General features: G+C 42.7%; 1 protein-coding gene across 1 annotated transcript in view; it reads right to left on the bottom strand.

Annotated features, from left to right (window-relative positions):
* The window catches only part of ZDHHC8 (zinc finger DHHC-type palmitoyltransferase 8), a 107,825-nt gene that overhangs the window by 16,334 nt on the left and 75,271 nt on the right, over nucleotides 1–16,220 (bottom strand). The window contains exons 2-3 of the mRNA XM_068412908.1: nucleotides 5,468–5,589; nucleotides 1,719–1,876 (exon numbers count right to left, since the gene is read on the bottom strand). Coding sequence (XP_068269009.1) covers nucleotides 1,719–1,876; nucleotides 5,468–5,589 — 280 coding nt within the window. The remainder of the gene's footprint in view (nucleotides 1–1,718; nucleotides 1,877–5,467; nucleotides 5,590–16,220) is intronic.

Genomic DNA, 16,220 nt, shown 5'->3' with positions numbered 1-16,220 from the left:
TTAATTATACAAGCAGAGCTTCCTACTTGCCCACCAGAATAGTAAGGAACGTTCAACTGATCTGACTGTCAATAAAACTTCTGGAGAGCTACGCAGAGTCACCTTGCATTCTGCTATTTTAATTCAGGTTACTTTTGGATTGTCACCCATTTTCATTTCTGCTGCAGAACCGATTCCCATGGTGGTCTTATGGCAGCATGAAATTGCAGGTGTTTATACCAGTGAGTTTTGAGCAATCTTTTTCTGAGAAAATTAATTTGTTGAAAATGTATTTTCATGCTGAGCCACTGGGAAAGGCAGAAGAAAGAAATTCCATGGGACAACTGAGAATTTACCATCATCTAAACAATCCTCAGGACCTAGAATTAGTGAAAACATTTATGTTTTAAAACTAGGAATATACAACTCAGGTTTTCTACAAAAAAACCCAACTCTATTCAACAATTCACAGCAGTCTAAAGCAATTGTGTGACACAACTTATGAATAGCTGTGGCTATTCCCCTCTCCTCAGGGACCTTGGCAGCTCCTTACTCTCCATCTTCTCAAATCCTGCATCCTTCTAAGGCCTTCTACAACAGGACAGCCTTGTCCTATTTATTGATGGTCACTAGGCACAGCACTGCTTCCAGATAATTATAACTTAGATATATATTGGCCTGAAGAAGAAAGTGACTGACACCAGATAAACCCAGACAGCCTTTCTCTCACACGTAACTGTGCTGCTTTCTTTGGGACTATTCCCTTGCTTATGGCGAAGAGGATTAGGACAAAGATGGTGTATACAGCATTCCAGCTGACTCTGGTATTTTCTCCCTTTCTGATTACTAATTCCTTTCATTCTAATGGCACAGCTGAATATATTTTAGACATATTAAAGATTTCATCTTTCTATTGGAAAAAAATAGACCTTGCAGCAGAAATGATCCTTAAGAAGTGGAATTTTTAGCTCAGCAATAAAAAATTCCCCCTGGCAATACACTGCTATGTATACAGCACTTTGTACTTGCAAGTTTGGGAGATGCTTATAGCCCAAAAGCACATCTTACTGTGTGGGGGTTATTTTTTAAAAATCCTGTGTGCCTCACCAAGACCCTAGGGCTATCAAGAACCATGAAAGTCCCATCATTCAGAGCGACCAACATTAGAAACATGAATGAGTTCATGCTCTGAGCTGGGGTGTTGAAATAAACATGGGGTCCTTCCATTGACTGGAGAACCACTCGCTGAATTCTGAGTTTGGTTTTCCTAAAGCTCACACACCACTCTAGCTTCTCTGCTTGTCCACGAATGTAGGCACCAGTTTGTTCCAAATTAAATTATGAGCCCTAAGCTCACACATGACAAGCTACAATGGTTCATCCTGAATTTCCTGCTCTCCTGAACTCTGCCTCTCCATTCACTCTTCCATTCACCCCTTTTTAAATTCATGATCTCTTAGCTACTTCAAGGAAGACATTTCCAGCGTTATAAATTTTTATTCTAATTATCACTGGCAACAAAGCTGACATCAAACATTATTGCATATATAACATACATCATAACTGAGGGCTATGTTTCAAATGGTACTAATTAGTAGGAGTCCACCAACAAGGCTACAGCTGGGAACTTCCAAGAACTGAAATGCTGGGGGAAGCACCCAACTGCATGTTCCCAGTAGTATGTGCAACCCCCTCACTGAGGCAAAGCCAACAGATCATGTAACCAACAGAACTGGTACCTCAACACAGTTGTCACAGACGCTGCAGTGAGAGCAGCGTGGAGGACGGTAGAAGTGGCAGGTGGCACACCATTTCATCCGTACTTGGATTCCTTTAATCTCCACATTCTTGTAGAGTGGAGCTCGGAAGTCGTCGTCTTTATCTTCATCTTCATCTGCTGCTCAATGCAAAACTAAAAGTTAGTGGAAATAACAGAAGGTAAAGATAAAAGAGCTAATCCAGTCAGTGCCTTGGATACAGGGGCACTGCACGTGCTCTTGGGCTTGTCAGAGAGATAACAGAGTGGTGGAAGTGATGGGCTGTCAGAACAGCCTCTCTTTGCCACTAGGAAGATGAGGATGACAATATGGCAGTCATCTTATTACGGACAACACAGAGGGCAGATGGTTTATCATCTCAGCTACATGCTGCCCTGTTTAAGAAAAGAGGCTATTTAAAAATGAATGCACAAAATAAAAGCCAGTCTATAACACACAAATATATATTGGGAAGAAAAGGAAAAAAAATGAGACTGACATTCATGAAAGTTCATCTTTCATTCTAGATTCTTGTAATCTTTATTTGTTGCTTTTGACAGAGAAAATCTAAGAAGTTCACATCTATTTAACACCTAGTTAAACATTATAGTGCAGCTGGCATTGGTTGACTGGCTCCAAATTAGGTGGAATTTGATAATATTGTCCCAGTGGGACATCAATCACTGTCATTTAGTTCTATATTAAATCTTCTCTAGATGTGCTATCCCTACTAAAATGATCCAATTTCTATTGACTTCAGAGGGAGTTTCTCCCTTCACTTAGATGAGCTTGGGATCTGGCTCAGCTACAGTACTAACCTTGCAAGAGTACTCTCTGGATTAACATTTGTGCATGGAAGCAGAGTGCTGTACTGGCACCATTCTCTATAATTTTCTTTCCTAAGTAATCAGTGGGACCCTTAGTGAGAGCTAGACTCTAAATCCATTAGGCACTTCCATAAATACAATCTGTAGGTTCTTCAATACTATTACAAACTAGCCCATGCTCTATAACACATGTGGGTGTATGAAAACAAGACACTAGAATGGTCAAACCATTTAAGCTCTTGTAAAAAAACTGACTACGCAGACAAAGAAGTCTGTACATTGTACATACCTACATATACATATACCCACACATTAGAGATACAGAATTGACACACACTTGAAGAGTTTGTATAGATTCACATCAAAAATACTGGAAGCCAGTTTGTAGTTGGTATCTGTAATTAGCCAGCAATGAACATTGCCAGTCTCAACCCAGGGTAGCCCCAATTTCGGTGACTTAATACTTCCTTTCCTTCTCATTCATTTTGATGTATTACTGGCAACTCACTTGCACAGAGCCAATCCTGATTCATACCAGAAACATTCAGAGAGCCAGCAAATTAAGAAATGATTAAAAAATGAGTAATGCATCTGGGAGTTTGATTCAGGTCCTCTTCAACAATACAAGAACGAGCTGGGTTTACTTCCCCTCATAGCTCAAGTTCTACCTGCCACAGAACCTGTAAGCTTATATAATATAGCTAGAAATGTGTTTATTTCCAGCTTTCAGTGATCTGAGCAGAAGAATACATTGGCAGAGGAATGTATCTTACTACACAGATTCTCATAGTGTGATTCAGTGACACGGGGCAGCCAAGTTTCGTGTTTTTATAACATCTCTTATGATTTTTGGTGGCTTCCTTAAAGGAATAATGTGATTTCATTAGAATCTCAGCTTTTATATTGCTTATTTGTTTATTTGTTTTTTGAAGTAAATTTGTAACTATCATAAATGTGCTAAAAAGCTTGAAAACCAAGAAGACTGAACGTAATTTCAATAACAGAAAGCAAATAGATCTATCGTACATTCATTTTAAGTAACTCCTACAATTTTTGAACTCCTTGCGCTGGCAGCTCTGCAGGCGGCGTGGGGTGGTGATAGCTTTTTCTGCATGCACACTTGTGATCTGAAGTAACATCTGCTCCTCTTTCCTCCCAACACTGGTATTTATCATCTTTTCCATCTTTTCTTTTCCTTATCAGTTTTCTTCCTTCACACATCTAAACTCCTACTCCATCACTTTCTTCCAGGATGACTTCCACCCCTTTTCTTGTCCTTTCCCCACTCCCCTCGCTCCCAGCCTCTTCCAGACCAAGCACATGCACAGCACAGAGATGTAAAGCCAAGGCCACAAATGAAGAGAGAGACAGAAGAAAGGTGAGTTGTGGGAAACTCCTCCTCTTCCTGCTTTGCTCATGACTCCCTTGTGTTAAGGGAGACGGGAAGTTTCAAAGCTTCCATTAATCTCCCTGTGCTTTTCTCCTTTAAAAGTGAAGCCCAACATAAAGAACTTGTTTGCAAGAAGAAGTTAGAGAAGCGTAAGGGAAGGTGTGAATTTATAGCGCACTCAGTACTGATCACTCGTCAGGCATGGTGAGCGCCCGGCTGCAGGCTCTGGTCTGAGGGAACTATGTTGCACAAAGACATTAGATTCCCAGACTGACATTTTCAAAACTGAACAACTTTATTCTAGCTCTCCTCCTACCAAAGGCAAAGAGCATGGATGCTTTCGATAACCTCACACCCAGAGCATGTTTAACCGCTGCTATCTCTGCTGAGGTGGAGGAACTAAAAAGTCCAGGAAACTCAGTAAAAGCTCTAAGTGCTTAAGCTCTTTTGAAAATCTCACTAGCACCTATTTGTACCCTGAAGCACCTAAACACTGCATCGCTTAATCTCGCACAAATGACTGAATCTTGCCTTTGCCTTAGTTTGCCTTTACACATAATTATTTCCTTAACTGGAGTGCTGCAACACTTAATCAGGGGTTCAAAAGCCTCAGCTGCAAGGAATGGCAGACAGATGCTCACCATTAGACCCTGCTACCTGGAGAAACCTGGCACTTGCTATTCAGGGAAGCCAGCAGGACAGGTACCTTGTTCTCGTCAGGTAGCAATTCAAAATAGATATTGAATTCAGTGAATAGAGGGGGAAAGCACAGCTTCCAGAGAGCACAGATCCACTGGTTTAGCAAGACTGCCTAGAGCAGTCTCTGCTGCAAACTGCATGTGAATAATTATTGGAAGACCAATGAAATGAGGTGATAATTCTCTCATTAGGATGTGTTAAAAGAGATAGCTGCACTGTGGTTCCCATTATAAAAGCTGAGCGATCTTTATTCTATTTAATCAGCTGTGAATCAGCACTAATTTAAGCAGGCATATCTTTCTAAATGTATACATTTTTAGACACTCTAAGGCAAGCCTTATTCATTACCTTTTTTAGCATTCAATGCTGTTGCATTTGTTTTAAGGCTTTTTGGAAGGTCTGCTTTGATGAAGCTGTTTCAGAAAGTTTAGCCTCTCCCCTCCACCATGCTCAAGCTACCTATTGTGAAGACAGTGACTTAAATCCAACGTGCCAGCATGACACAGGGGATGGCAATCGCAATCACATCAGTCAGGAGAGCTACTGAGGGAGAACCATTCTATGCAACCCCATGCCCTCGACTGCCAGTCTGAGCAACTGCAAGGACAACTGACACCTAGCTCAGAAAAGAGATGGAGCGTATCCAGCATTTCACTACCATCTCACCTCTATTGCCAGCTGAGCATGATAAATAAAGTCTACAAGAAAGAAGATGAGGGAAAAGGGTATTAGTCAGCAAATTGTACTTGGATACCTGACACCTCCTTTGGCTTCGGTTTTCAAATCCCCCCCACAACAGTCCCATTCTCTGTTACCTCGTGGGAAAACTCCAGGGTCCATGAAAGTTGCCATGCTGAAGTTTGCCAGTACAAACAAGAACACGAGCCCATTGTACACTGGGATGGCTGGGGAGATGGCTTTTGTCAACCAGGGGCACCTGTGGATAAGAAAAGTTATAGGTAAGGGCTCTTTCAGCTGTAACGCTTAGTTTCTTCCCATTCACCATCATCATATAAAGAAGTCATCTCGTCCCCTCCCCACCAGCCATGCAGCAAGGCTGAATTTGCAGTTTAACAACAGAAATTTCCATAGAGCCAGTTTCAGTGATCTAAAGTACACTGCAGACACCCTTTGTAAAGCCGCTTTGTTCCATAGTACAGAAAGCACCAATTGTTCACATGGCTCATAGGGCTTTGCAACTCTATTGCCTTATTTGCAACCTGGCATTTTGCTTCGCTGTGTAAAGCCTTAATCTCGTTGCATTTCTGTTTACCCTCCATATTGCCTTGTTGCAGTTGGTCTTACTTTCAGTTTTCACTGGTGTAAAGCAGAATGTGATTCTTAAACCACTGATCTCCACAGCAGGTACAGAGAGAAGCACACTCACTTCTCACCACGCTTCCCTGAGTAGTTTTCAACACACTCAGAACCGACACTACAAAATCTCTCCTTGGGGGAAAGTTTACTCAGACTGAGCATGGGCTCTGCAGGTGTCAGCAGAATGTAAGAATGCAACATCAAAAAGAAAGTGGATGGCATCTGCCATGTGAACACTTTCAGAAACACCAGAAAGGCTTGCTTACGGCAAATTAACTGAGAGGAACTGAAGATAAAGGGTAAAGGAGAAAAAGTAGGAGACTTTGGAAAGAGGACGGAGAAATGCCTGTTAATTATATGAAAATTATTCTAGCTGCAAAGAAGAACACTTCCCACCAGCAGAGGAGGGCAGGACCAGGGCAGAAAACAGCTTGTCTTACAGGCAGCTTTATCCAATAAAGAACAGTGTTTATTCACTCAGCCATCTGCAGCCTCTTTAAAGCTTATCTCTGAACACTACACCAAATCTACTTCTCTGTTCTGTATAAAGAGGTTTGGTGTTATAGGGTTGCTGAGGGGAAAAATCTGATCAATCTTATGAATCTTGCAAATATAAGTAAGGAAAAATGTGGGACAAAGAATCTCTTTGAAAAAAGTAAGACCCCTGACTGAGTGGCTCCTTAGATTGCCACCTGCCTTGACAGCCAGGGACTCCTCCAAAGCCACTGTGCAGACAGCCACCCACCAGCAACACTTTGCCACCATTAGCATCAATCATACATCAGCCCACATATTCTGGATTGTATCTTGCCTGAATCACATCTACGGATGAATCTGGTTGTCTGCCAGGCTGAAGCCTGCGGAGAGAAAGAAAAAACAACAAACACCCAGCCTTCTCCCAAATCTAATTCACACTGGTTTTGCTACCGATGTGCTGTTTTGAACAGCTGAGAATGGTGTCATTGACCTTGAAAAGACACTGTTAAACACACTCTTGTGGCCAGCGTTCGAAGGGCACCACGCTTTCTCCTCCCATTTCTTTGTGAGCAGGCAGGAAGAGATTGTTTTGCAGTCCTCTCCTCTTCACAGCCAGGCTTTTAACATTGCACTGCTGCAAACTGCCTTTAAAAGGACCTTTCCTTGTGCGTTCTTCAACCAGCCTGGCCTGGAGCAAATAAAAAATGGACAAATCCTGCCCAGGGTGAATGAACTGTAAAGCAGAGAGCAAGATATGCCTCTGGCTGGGGCCAAACCTCCAGGCTGACTAGGGGAGAAGGAAAAAAGTAAATCTTCTCGCTTGGGTAGGGATGCCTTGCTACAGCCCACAGAGGGGGAGCAGAAGCATGGGGTTTCTCCTGGGACTAGTCTTAAGCAGAGAAAGGCCCAGGAAATTCATAAGAGAACAGGAAAGGTTTGAGAGCTCAGTGAAGGAGAGCTGAATTTCTCTGTGTTCCTCTTGCATTTGGGATCTCATCCAGGTGATCGTGGAGCTTGGGTAAACAAGCAGGTCTTACAGAAGAGAAAGCTGATGGAGATGAACTAGGTCAGACAGACCCAGCTGAAGACAGCTTGACTCCACGAGGTACCCTAAGACCCTTGTGCTCCCCAGAAGGTGGAATTTCAATGTGCAGCAAGGTCATACTGAGTAGCTGTCATGCTCAGTTTTCCTCAAAGCAGTTGTCGATGACTGAAAACCAAGGCAAGGCAGAAGTTTCTCGCTTGCCATGAAACGTGCCATAGTGACCTTGCCAAGCAAGCTGCAGGCCTGTCACTAACAACAGTTTCTGCCAGATCCTTTGGAGGAAAGCAAAAGAAATCCTGAAATAAGCAGTTACAGAATGAATTCTACCCAGAGAAGGGTTCTTCCCTCTAAATTACAGTAAAATTAGATTCAGCAATGTGCATGACTGACTTCATTTCTTCCCATGAAGAAATTGCCTACACAGAGAAAGATTATGAAGTTACCCATTGCTTGTCAAGCATGGAGGAGAGATTTCCTTGGCAGTAAAGTCAAGTAAATTGGCAAATCAAGGGACACGAAACCCTTTCTTGCAGGTAACTAGTTACTTAGGACAAGATTATAATGAGAGAGACTGTATCAGATGATTAATGTAAGCATTTGTTAATGTTCTCATTTGTGATTTACTTTGTCATGTTCCCAACAAATACATCAAAATAGTAGGAAAAACTTTAGCCATAAGCTAAACTAAACAGCTCATTTAATGGGTAAATAGTATATCTGAAAATACTTCACGGAAGTTGAAATAAGGGATAGAGTGAGTCATTGTACATATTAGCCAGAAGGTCTGTTCACAATCCTTCTATTTTTTTTTTCCCAGAATCTTTATGCAGCATCACAGATTATATAAAATTAGATGGGACAAAAGGGGCCTCATTTGTAAACTAGACTGACCGATAAAAACAGATGTGGAGATCAAGTCCTGGCTCGTAACTGTAAAAAAGTCTGAAAAAGAAAATAAAATTGCTACTAGGATTCCCAAAAATGATGCATCCTCCCTGTCCCTCTCCCCGAGTGCACACAAAATTTTAGGCAAGGTAACAGAAATGCTAATCCAAGTCTGGCAGGTTGTTTTATCACTAATCCATCGTGCAAGTCTGGCTTCTGACCCTCTACGCTCTCTACCTCGAAAAGGAAGCTGCAGAAATGTTTGAGCAGGACCTGTAGTGAGTTTCTTTTTACTTTGTGCATATCCTTTCTCCAGGAGATTGGCTTCCAGCAGCAATAACACCGATCCATGGGACAAATCTAGCTGAACTTTTCAGTTGCTTTTTCTAACAGAAACTGTTATGAATCCAGATAAACAACACATGGGTTCAAAGCTTTCTTTGGTTGCTGAACCCAAAATTTCAAGAAGCTACAGTCCTTGTGTCTTCAACTCATCTCACAGTGGAATTATGTAGCATGAAGAGTACCACAAATTTTATAGGGCCATATAAATTAAGTAGAGCCAAGAGTAGTGTATAGTCCCCTAATGGAGCACCACCACCAGATTTTTGTGAAAGAAAAACTAAACCCCAAGATTTCTGATGTGCACTGACATCCAGAAGCAAAAACACCAAGTCCTAACTCAGTGCTTTTCTATTACAGCTTAATTATTGTCAAAGAAAGCTGCACCCGTTGTGTTTGCAGGAGCACCTGCAGAATCACGGTCATTGCAGAGGTCAAAGGCAATACTCTTGGACCACCGAAAAGTTAAGTGATGGAACACAGCACCAGATGTGCTATGACTTGCTTTTTGCATAAGCAGTTAGACATGCCTCACCTGGCATATCTACAGGTCAGAAGACTCTCTGTTTGCCATGGCCATTATTCCTCACTGCACAATCAACGTTTAAGTTCAAGGTAGATGTGCAAATAAATGCACGATGAGTGCTCTATTCCAAGTTAATTTGGATCCCTTGCTTGAACCAGGAGACCTGAAGGATAATATTGCTACTCTTGTGGGTACCAGCCATGCTACATCAAGAACTGCTCAGGAGAGAAACCTTCAATGGTTTGTTTACTGCAGAAATTAAGAGCCAGCACACGCCAACGTGGCATACTAGAGATAATTATGGATCTCAAATTCTTCTGAACGAAGCACACAATTAGACAGGCAGCATTTTCCTTGTAATTATACTTCTCTGACATAGAATGATTCTGCTCATAACTCAGAGGAGAGTGATTCAGGGTGACAGATTTAATCTCATTTATTCTATTTGCTCTTGAAACCCTGTCCTAATGAAATAGAAAGTTAAAAAGATTAACAAATAGGCTCACACAACTTGCTAGGTGTCAGATAGACTTATGCATCATCAGCTGCCTTCCTCTGCTAAATTAAACAACAAATAATCCTTTCTGGTTTTTTGCTTGGTGCTTTTGTAGCAAGACATGTTTCTGTCTTATAATTATAGTTCACCTATAATTAAGTAATTGAATAGGACGTTTTTCTTGAATCCTGCTCTAAATTAAGGTTTGGTGTTTTTTATCAAAATCTTACATATGCTTAGAGAGGCAGTAGGCCACAGAGGATGGAGCCTGAGATTTCAAGAACTGGGTTTTAGTCTTGGCTCTGACACTGGCTTGCAGAGTGACTGAAAGCCATCTGCTGCTCCCCTCGGCCCCAGTTAGGCCTTTTGCAAATGAGACACGAACTACTGACAGACCATCATCCCCACTGCAGGACAGAGAAGGGACCACCTTTGATTTTGCAAATCTCAAAGCATCTCTGTTAGGGCCAGGCTGATGGCCCTGGTGGTTCGCTTCCCTGGAGCCCAGCGCTGGGCACCCACCACTCTCTCCTGAACTGGGCAGGGGCGAGGCACACCGCTCCTGCTGACGGGCTGTTGTGTGAGGATGTGTCTGTGATTTACCTAGTAAACGAGGCCACTGGTTCATTTTACACCCTGCTTGGAGCACAAGCAGCACATGTGCACACAGGCTCCCTCGGGGTGCTGGGTCCCTGGAGGCCAGAGATGAGGAGCAGAACATGGAGCAGGAGGATACAACCCTCCTCTTTCTAACAGTAAGTGAAATCTGCTTGTGTAGTGCACAGAGAAGATGTGGGAACTTCAAGAGTACAGACAAGCACCCAAGCTTTGGATACTTACGCACACCTAATAAGAAAACCCTGAGGATTGGCTATTTGACTGCTCAGCTGCACCTAATATATCTATCTATCTATATATACCTATATCTATCTGAGATTACCACACATCCTTCCCCTCAGTCTCAAACAGATGGCTGATACGCAACAAAACTATTTATTTCTGCACAAATCACAAGGCATGGGTTTATAACACGGAAAAGAAAGCATCTCTTAACTTGAATCGACTTCTTGCACCATTAGAGTGGTAAAACAATAATATGAAATAGCTGATTCAGTGCACATAAGTAGAAGCAGCTCAGTGAAGTAGGGACTAATTAGATAAGAGGGGTCAACAAGCAAACATAATTTGACTAAGCACTGGTACTAATTTCCCTGAAAACTTTCAAACTGTGTTCATAAGTCTGTAGCAGCCTGTCTTGGTTTGATTCCTCTCCAAGAGTTTCTAGCCAAACCCTGTCTGTTAAGAACACGTACCAATTTGTGCACTGTAAAATCCATGTAAACAATTTCTAGTCATCACCAGATCTGACCAAAGATTTAACATTTCTAACAGTACTCTGATATCCAGCAACCCTGGGAGCTGGACCCACAGTCCTGGCCTGCCCTACCCCAAAAGGCACAACAGTCTGGATGGCTGAGATGATGATACTGACGTAGAGTAGAGACAGGTACACAGAGATGAAAGTCTTCCTAATCCAGCACTGTACCAGCTGGACCATAAATGAAAGGGCTATCAACTGACTGATTCTGAACACCCACATTTCAGAAGAATTTGGAATTAGATGTAAACATTGTACCTTAAAGACCATCCCATCAGTGTGTACGCAGGACAGAGAAGGTGCAAGACAGCACCCTGAAGGCTGTACACTGCCCAGTCTGCACCACAGAGCAGAGAAGGTAGAGCTCTCTTAGTCTTTAGCAGTGAAAATGTAACACATTTCTCACATAGCCCAGCCTGGGTGAGATTTTTCCACTTATATGCTCTTTCCTACCCTGAAATCACAGAAAAGTACCTTTCTGGAATAGTAACAGAAGAAAAAAAATGCTCATTTTCCATTTTTTGACACTACCAAAGATAGCCTGGAGATTATTGTACATCTAAAAATATTTTCCAAGGCGCTAAGACATCTGTAGGTTTAACAAGGCATCACTGGAAACAGTCAGGAAAGAATGTATCTGAGTGTCATAACTAACGTGAAACAGAACAGCAGGTCTTGCGAAAATAGCAGGAGGTTCACGATAGCCAGGTCCGTTGCTCAGCTCTGCCACATCAGATTTTGATAAATGAATTAATTTCTGCACCATATCTTACTCACTGGCAAGACTGCAGATAATATATTGTTGCCATAGCACTACACCCTCACTGTGAGTACAGCAGTTGTACTGATAGAGAGTGACATCAAAGTAAAGGACAACAACTCCAAATGTTACATAAAAATAGGAAAAGGAGAAATAAATACTGGAGAATTTACTTCTGGAAAACAGAAACTGATGAGAGCTGAGTGCCACATGGAGCAGCTCATGCTGTGATAAATGGGAGATACCAAAACATCTGCCCTGGGTTTCCAGGTGCAGTTATCCATCACAAGAAGCAAAAATTCCCCCCAAAACCCACCACCAAAACCCTCAAGAATTTCACAAACCCATTCCTAATTGAAATACAGCTGAATGCTAGAGACAGAGGTTCATCACCTGCTTAACTGTGTTTAATTATTCACAAGAAATGTGCTGGGCTGAAATTCACTCAGGTTTAACAAGAGCTGATGGGGTTTCAGTGACCTTTCCATTACACTTTGGACTCTGTCCAAAGGCTAGTGGTTCATGTCTGGCAATGTACAGATCAGGGGAGCTAAATCAATTAAAAAGCCAACTTGAGATATAATGGTCCTTGGTGAAAAGTCTTATCTGGGCTATACATCACCCCCAAAGTAAAATACACTCTATGCTTTTCACAAAGCTACTTGAAAGCTCTGGAGCATGTTCCCTTCCTCCCTTTTTAAACAGTCTCCAAGACTGAGAAAAGACACTGTTGTCATATGAACTGATGTGGGAGAAATATAGAGAAGGAGTAAGAATACCAATAACCAATTCTGACTGAAAGAACCACAGGGGTAAACATATCCATTATCACGCCCAAGTTCAGAAGCCATCCAGCCATCCCAGACCTATTGCACAGGCACAGATTGACCCTGCAGCCAAAGGGCAGGACATACTCTTATGAGCTACACACACAATGTGACTTTACGTCGTGTGCACGGTGAGCAGACAGGACTGGATTGCGCTGGGCTCAACGCACATGCTTTGCAGAGAAGCTCTCTGCATGCTCAGTAGCTGCTGGGAGCCCAGAAACCTGGTAGAGCACCCACAAAAGCAGCAAAGACATAGGTTACTGCTGGGAGCTGCGCCCAGTTGCTTGCAGCAGCAGGACTTGGGCAGGCAGGGGCTGGGCACATTTGCAAATACAGATCAAAACAGCAAAATCCTTCTCTGCACAGTGCTTTGAAATCTGTGTTGTCGGTTAGCGCTTACTGACTGACACACGTGAAAGCCCAGGGCAGTTTGTTTTGATGTACTTATAAAGGAATATGCTATAATAGTGCAGCATCCCTTGAAATGCCCACCTTTTTATTTGCACCTCAAATTGAAGGTATCAATTGCGCATTGATTCCAGGGTATATATAGGCTGGACTGCAGAGTACACAACCACATTTTTATATTAGAAGGATAATGCTCACACCAAAGGGAGACAGTAGGTCTTCATGGCACTTCAAGCGTCTAATGGGCTGCAAGCAGAGTCCCCCTGAGCAGCAGTAAACCCTCTGGTGCCTCATGGAAAGGAGCCAATTGCCAGTGCACGGGCAAATCAGAGCGGACTCTGAGCGCAGGTTACAGAGTGAGGGCACAGACGCAGAGACAAACACCCTTATGTGAAGCTCCTGGATTTGCTTTCTCAGCCCTGGACTTTGCAAAGCCTAAAATGCCACACAAGCTGGAAGAGGCAAGGACGATGTAATCCAGGGCTTCTCAAACATGCACCAACCTTTTATCAGTACCATGCTGAGCAGCTGGAACCAAACCTCACTTTTTCCAGCAGTTATTAGAGAGCTGAGTGCATGGGTGGTCTTTGGGTCACAACAGAAGAGGAGGATAGTAAGGAGTCACTGCAAAATATCCACAGCAGGAGAGACACTAGTTGCCCTGTCATACTGAAAGTTTTAAATCCATTTGGTTGGGAAAAGAAGGAACTGCTGCCCAGCAACATTCCTTTGCAGTTCTGTCTGCATATGGCTGGCCACCAGCATCTCTGTACTGCAACAGTTGAATGGCTTCCAGGCTGTTCCAAAATTCACATAAGGGAATTATCAAGCCGCAGAAACCTTGCTAAATGGGAAATTGGAGAATTACCTCCAAAAGATGCTGTATGAACCCATAACTCATAACACAGCTGAGTTCCCAATGCATGTGGCTGCACTGCCCTCAGTCTGCACCATTTCCAGCAATAATCACAGTCCAGCTGCCCAGCACGGTGTCCAGGGAGGTCGAAAGATACTTCACAGTGTCTGAAAGGGATACACATGCTACACAAGCTGAGTTTTTCTGAGCATTTTTGAAGACGCCATGTGGAATGCAAACTTGTGCTTCTAATTTGTAAACATCAGAATTATTAAATAAATGCCATATCTACTATAGTAGTGCTAAAAAGAGACAGCTCCTCATCTTGAGTCCATCAGAGTCCCATTCCCTTGAGTAACACAGAACAGAGTTTATTTGGGTTTTATACCACTAGTGACCCTCATGATCTTCCAGACCTCTCAGCAATCTGTAACCCAAGCTTTTGTTGCATGGATGGAATTGCACTTGCCAGATCCCATGCCTCTCCGATAGGAAAAAATGCACAGGATAGCTCCTCCCTGACAGAAGGCTGTTCTCTAGTGTTTTCCCTATTGTCCCCATCCTTGTCAATACATGCATGAATCCACCAACAATGCAGAAAGGTGAGGTGGGCTGCTCCTACAGAACTGCTTTTTAAAATAAATTAAAATTATCAGCAGCCTAATTCAGACACACTTGAGGTGATCCGAGCTACTGGCACAGAAGGATTCGTACAGACTTTGCTCGCTGTATTTGAATTCCTGAGATAGTGATGTAGCAGAAGCAAGGTAGCTCATTATAAGTATACTGTGATGAGAGAGAGAAACAGATAAAGAAATATTATGAGACAGGGAGGTGGATGGTGACATGAGTGAAAAGATACAGCCTATACTACCCTTGTTGAAAAGTTGATTTGACTTTTTAGATATTCCTTTTCCACATGAGCTTCAGTAGAAAGAAATTAAATTTCACAAGATACCATCCCTTTACAGCTACTGGAGAAATTACTTAACTAAAAGACAGCATCTTTTAGACAGATTAAAGTATGTGCCACTTAAATTAGCAATGAGCCAATATGTCTAAGAAACATTCAACATGAGCTCTGAACTCTGTGATCACATCCTCAGTGGATTAGCAGAAAATTGGGTAACATAATGTGCTTTCCAAGATACAGGGAAAAAGAAGAAAAGCAGAGGACACCAGCAGAGACAGCCCAGGTGTCTGAGCTTAACCCCGGACAGCCTGGGTGTCAGGGTGCCTGTCATGGGTCTGCATCAGAGAGCAACTTGTCTTGTTAAAACCACATTGAAAAGAGCTGCAGGGGCTGCTTGGGGTAGTGGATACTAGTAGGGAATATCTTACTGGAGGACTTTTCTCTCTACCACGTGTGCCACTTGCTCCATGAACCAGCAGTGAGATGCCAGCTGGCCCTGGTCAGAGACGTCGCATGGCCTGAGCTGGAAGAACATGAAGGACCGTCCAGCTGCAGGCAAGGTCTGACACTGCTGCCACAATTCAGGTGTTTGGGTAGGGCACACACCCCGATATCCAGCCAGCTGTGCAGGTGACAGATCTGCCAGCTGCTCTTTGCAGTGCTGGGACAGCTAGAGAGACTTGTACGAAGGAGGGGAAGAAAATCCTATAGGCTGGTAATAGGCAGTTAAATTTCTTCCATGACTTGAGAGAGCTGTTCAGGAAATTGACAACTAATCAAGACCAGAGGTTCTTGCCCACTTGTCTGGATCACGTATTGCCTTTGAAATCTGGAAACAATACCTGTCCATGGGCTGAATAACACGCTTCAGGGCTGCTATGCAAGTTCTTTTACATATGCAATAGCTTGCTTATGCAAGGAAAGGAGGCCACTCCTAATCTGAACTCTCTTGTTCGAAGAATTCTAGACACATATGCAGCAAAATTACTGCAATTATTGAAAGGTTTCCCTGTACGAACCAGAAACATTAGGGATTTCATATTTTACAAAAGAGATGAATGAAACAAAGAGGTAGAGATACCCCTATTGCACACAGATACAGAAGATAGTGTAGAAAGTGCAAACATCCTCATGTATCACATACTGGAGTAAATATATAATAATAAACCAAAAGCCTCTCTTAGGATCCCATCTTTAATTTCCCTCTGGAATATCCTCCCAAAGGGGTTTTATTGAAACCTGAACTGGGAGCATGGCATTTATACACCTTATTCTCACTACACTGTAAAAGAACATTTGCATAGCTGGTATAAGAGGGCCTTAATATATTAAGAT

Source organism: Nyctibius grandis, chromosome 14, assembly GCF_013368605.1.
Source record: "Nyctibius grandis isolate bNycGra1 chromosome 14, bNycGra1.pri, whole genome shotgun sequence".
Taxonomy (NCBI): domain Eukaryota; kingdom Metazoa; phylum Chordata; class Aves; order Nyctibiiformes; family Nyctibiidae; genus Nyctibius; species Nyctibius grandis.
This window is presented reverse-complemented; position numbering and strand designations above follow the sequence as displayed.